Source organism: Bipolaris zeicola (genome assembly GCF_000523435.1).
Source record: "Bipolaris zeicola 26-R-13 unplaced genomic scaffold scaffold_508, whole genome shotgun sequence".
NCBI lineage: Eukaryota > Fungi > Ascomycota > Dothideomycetes > Pleosporales > Pleosporaceae > Bipolaris > Bipolaris zeicola.
In genome coordinates, this window is record NW_006912557.1 from 1,471 (window position 1) to 6,318 (window position 4,848).

The 4,848-nt window shown below is 46.9% G+C and overlaps 2 protein-coding genes across 2 annotated transcripts; one reads left to right on the top strand and one right to left on the bottom strand.

Annotated features, from left to right (window-relative positions):
- Positions 1 to 538: 538 nt before the first annotated feature.
- On the top strand, positions 539 to 1,555 carry COCCADRAFT_10287 (uncharacterized protein; the record flags this gene model as incomplete). The annotated part of the gene is made up of 1 exon (XM_007720532.1): positions 539 to 1,555. The coding sequence occupies one exon, from the start codon at positions 539 to 541 to the stop codon at positions 1,553 to 1,555; it is 1,017 nt and encodes a 338-aa protein (XP_007718722.1).
- Positions 1,556 to 2,534: 979 nt separating this feature from the next.
- COCCADRAFT_112877 (uncharacterized protein) lies at positions 2,535 to 4,529 on the bottom strand (the record flags this gene model as incomplete). The annotated part of the gene is made up of 2 exons (XM_007720533.1): positions 2,535 to 2,609; positions 2,679 to 4,529. The coding sequence occupies 2 exons, from the start codon at positions 4,527 to 4,529 to the stop codon at positions 2,535 to 2,537; spliced, it is 1,926 nt and encodes a 641-aa protein (XP_007718723.1).
- Positions 4,530 to 4,848: the final 319 nt, after the last annotated feature.

The following is a 4,848-nucleotide window of genomic DNA, read 5'->3' on the forward strand; positions in this document are numbered from 1 at the left end:
GATGTTGTTGACGCCATATTGATCTCAGCACTCCAGGCTGGAAATGGGCGAGCTGTACTCGTCGAAGCCGAGGTGATGCCTGTTATCAGTAGGTGGCTGAACAGGCCGGACGGTTGGCGACACCTGCATCCGCAGCTTGCATGACAGGGGTTGTAAAGGGAGCGAGTATACTATACCATAGCATTCTTAGTGGGACAGCCCATGTCCCTTTACCATCGGGCGAACCATCCCTCAAAAGGTTCCAGACAACCCTAACATTGACATGTCGCTCTAGATGGTTGCGCGATCACAGAGCAGCCCAGGCAAAGTGTTGTTTGCTTTTCTACCAAAGCGCAAAATCCTCGGTGTGCACATACAGACCGATTACAGGTAGAACGAGATTAATGATTACTATCTAGAAAAATTGCGTGAATTCCCATATATTTCGATCGGTCGCCGTGGCAAAGCGATAGTCCTCACGAATGACAATAGCAGTGGAGTGGAAGACATCGCATCGATCGAAATACAGACTCCCTCTGATAACCGCCCACATACCAGCATGCGCACACATGAACGAGGAGATGACCCACCTGTACGGCCTTCAAACATGGGCCGCTATGCCAACCTCCCACCACCTCCACCACCCCCGCAATCTGCTATTCCACCCCGGATACTGGATGCGATACCAGCAAGGAGACCTGAAGTTCCGAATGAAGGGATCCCATCACGTGAATTCTCCGAAATCGAAAGACAACATGAAGCGCTGGTGATAGAAAGGGAGGATCTTATGGGTTCTCGATTTCAGATGCAGAGGGATCGACAAAAGATATCCGAGGCACGTGAGAAAACCGGTTCTCAAGAAGAATTGGTGATCAATCAGTTGCGTATTTTCCTACATAAGCAAGATATCACCTTACCCCAAGATATAGTGGAAACATTTGAGCTGATTGATGCTTTTCGAGACAAGCTAGGTTCACTGGAGGCCGAATATGACGACACGGAACAAAACTACACGCTGAAGGAATTAAGATACTTAAGGAAGGAGTCGGAATTCATCGACAAGTTGAAAAACGTTCGCGCAGATAGCTCTCCTGTTGCTGGAACTGAGAAAATCCCGGTAGATCAGGGTGCCTTGCAAGTAACTCGTGCAACTGCGGATAGCCGGGAAATCGCCAACCAGAACGACCAAATCGCCAATTCCACACCCCAAGAGACGGGGCTACAACTAGCGTTACAGCGTCAAGTGAACTTCAATTTCCAAGAGGATGACGAATCGTACACGGCAGGCTTTCGTCTACTGTCAAACAATGAACGCCTGAACACATGGCTCGTCGACATCTTGTTTCAACCTTACGTACCGATGAGCTATCCTGAAGATGAGGAGACTATTCGTGGTCCGACACACGGCTCTCTACAACGAGAGATCCCTGAAGGCTGGCATTTTGTTTTGGCGCTTGGGGCACAATTCGAGAGCGAGAATTTGAAGGTCACGCATGGCGAATCTCAAGAGCAAGGCATCACAGAACCGAGTTCTATCTCTCTTTCACACAATTTTTTAGTAAAACGGACACAGTAGATACTTTACAACAGATTATTGGTGTTTCCGACGAGATTTTAATGCAACAAATCTTTTTGAACAGCGCTGCCAGCTGGTGTCGTTGTACTGGTGATATACATGCCTTCAGAAAAAGACAGTGTTTCTGATAATACTCCATTTCAGCTATTTTCGACCGTGCACGATTAAGGAACGACGCCTAGAAAGGAGCTCCAATGACCTCTTAGTACGGACCGAGTTTGAGATGCTTAAGAAAGCTCAGATCGTTCTAGAATATTCGCCTTAGACTAACAATTCATGGAATCTCGGCATTGAAGGTTTCTTATCCGCCAAGCCAACCAGCGTCACGTATCTTTAAGGGAATTTCGATAAACCGATCGAATCACGAATATTTTAGAACCCCAGTCGTGGGCCTTCGTGCCTCTGATTGAGAGCGACGAGTGTCTTCTATATTCCACTAGTCACTAGTTTAATCAAGATTACACTGTTTGCATCTATTACTCTATCACTAGATAAAATAGAAATTTAAAGACATACTCGAGTCAAACTTAGGGAAATCACTTGCATACCATAATAGATTTTGCTTTACCATACATTGGGATATCTGAATTCTAAACTAAGCAAACTTCCGACTCAATTTATTATTGCACATGAAGTACCACAAATTTGTGTATTCTGTCCACCTGTAAAGTGCTCTTATTGAGCTAGCTATAGTAGACCGCATTGGGAAGGTAACCAGATTTGTGATGAGAGATCCGCAGTGAAGCAGCAATGGGCTTGTGACTGATATGAAATTCAAGAGACGAACGAGCGAGACATAGCGAATTTGTAGCCATTGGTGGTAAGTTAAAGCAGAAGATGAGGACGACGACGGTATGACCGATCGGCAAATGGCCAATATACATAACAGCGGGCATATGGGCAAGCCCAATGTGTCTCATGGAACAAGACGGATTTGTTAGCGCCCATATACCATTTCCCAGGTGGGCATTAAACGCAATTATTCCCTGTGGTCATCTGGGCCGAGGACTCGGAATTTGTGTGTGTCGTTGTCATACGAAATCCAATAGTTATACTGTGTTTCAGTTAAATTTAAAACAGAAAAAAGGGAAAAAGGGAGAGAACATAAGGACAACAAACTTACCTCTGCAAGTGCGTACCCAAGCCTCAGTACCCTGTTAGTCCGGTTTCTGGCTGTTCTTGCGGCCTCAATATATCGTTTCTCCTCGTCATGTTCTCTATCGAACCATTTCTTGGGGAAGTAGCCATGAGTCCAGATCAGACCTCGTGTGAGGTAGTCTTCCGGGAGTGGCAACTCGCTGACTCTCTCACCGTCATCAGGAAAGACGCTGGAAGTGATAATGGTGTCGATGTTCCCTAATTGGGTATGCGATTGAGATCTCGCCTGAATCTCGGTCTTGACCAATGCATTGAGGAAAGTGGCGATCGCAGTCCAAGGCATATCGCTCACTAGGTCAGAAGTGTATTCGTTAAAAGCAATTGATGCAGTGAAAGCAAGCATGACGTTTACGTGCGAAAGCACGTTCTCATCGCCTAAGCGTTGGAGCGCGACTATAAAGACTTCGTGCGTCAGAGCTTTGGCGTTTTGCAATACTGGCTGTTCCATGAAACAACTCATGCTTGCTATGACCCTTCCGAATGCTATGCTGGGTTTCGGTATTTTCTTTTGACTTGAGATTTCTGTTGCTCGAATGTCGTCTTTCACGGTGGTAGACGAAGTATTCTGCTCCTTGTTTTCTAAATCGATAAGGAATGCCTGGTGAAGAATGTTCGAGCCCATAACATATCCAAACCAGCCCGCGATGTTCGTGACGGCGACCCATACGCCTTGATCCTTCCACTCTGCCTTGACTCGACTGATATAGCTATCCAAGCTGTCCACGAACTCAGTCTTAGCCTTTAAGAATTCTTCCGACGCCTTATCGTCCTTGACCGAACGTCCCAAAAATTGTAAAGCATGGGGTTTCATGAAGCTGATATCGATGGGAAGAGCGTGCGGGAGACTAGCGGCGTTGTGATCAACGACGGGATCTAGAAGAGTCCGGATTGACTCGCGTGCAGCTTCAAAGGGCTCGGCGGAAGTGAAAGACCGGGAGTAGTAGTAGATCTGCTGGAGAGCGTTGGGTCTTGCCAGAATCGCCAAATGGTGGTATAAACGTCCAACGATTGGGTTTTTGTCCGCTGCTTTCGTGTACCAGGATCGTGCTACGCCTGCCCACGTGTCACGGTCACGGACGTCCTCATTCTCGATAGCCATACGGTATCTCCCCAAATCACCCAAACATTCCATCCAAGTATCTTCAAATGCAGGAACCGTCTCGCAAAGTAATGCCAGTATCTGATAGGCCAAATATATGAAGGCCAGCATATAATCCATGCTATCGGGAAGACTCCGTCGAAGTAATTCCAAAAAGGAATGAATGCCATACTTCCACATACGCGCGGGCATAAAATACTTGACTGCTATGCGACGAAGCCCCGGAGAAGCGGAAGGATGTTGACTGGCTAGGAAAAAATCATGATGCTCATGCAAGAGGGTGCGGTGTAAAGCTATCAATGCCTGCCAGTGATCAGGAGGTAGCTTTGTATTAGGATCCTGTACAGCGGCTGCTTGGGCATGATCAATGTATCTACACTCATTTTCAACCATCACAAGGTTAGCATAGATAGATTTGACCTCAGATGCTAGTTTCTTTAGTGAAATCGGACGGGATTCCGGCTGTAACAGAAGGTCGGGATACCGCTCATCAAATTGCGGAGGGCTAGTAGGGTCGAGTTGATGGGGAGCATTTCGGGGTTTTGACGTGCTCCGTGGTTGTATACGAACTGGGGATCCAGATCGAGGAGACTGGAGCTCGGTTGTGTTGGTAGGCTTGGCTGAATACTTGCTTGATGGCTTGGGTATGGACCGCTGAGGACTTCCGGGATCATCTAATTGACTAACGGGCTTTTGGGAACAGTTTTCCCCGCGCATTGCAGACAGGCTGTTCTCTGCTGCCAGACAGTCGCCAGAATCGTTGACATCGTTCAAATGAAGTGTTCCAACATCAGCCATAGACTTCCCGCCTGTGGCTGGGGCTGCAACAGATGAATCTCTCTTAGAGATTGGTTTGTGAGCTTTAGGTTCATTTTGCTGATTCCATAGCGTCTTAGTGTACTTAGAAGACGCTGAGTATTTGCCAGAGGTCATTTTGCGACTATTATTATTCCATTATAGTCCTGTATCAGCCGTTGGCTATGTAGGACTTTGGCCAAAGGCCGTTCTATCTAACTAGTTACAATTTGGTACGTTG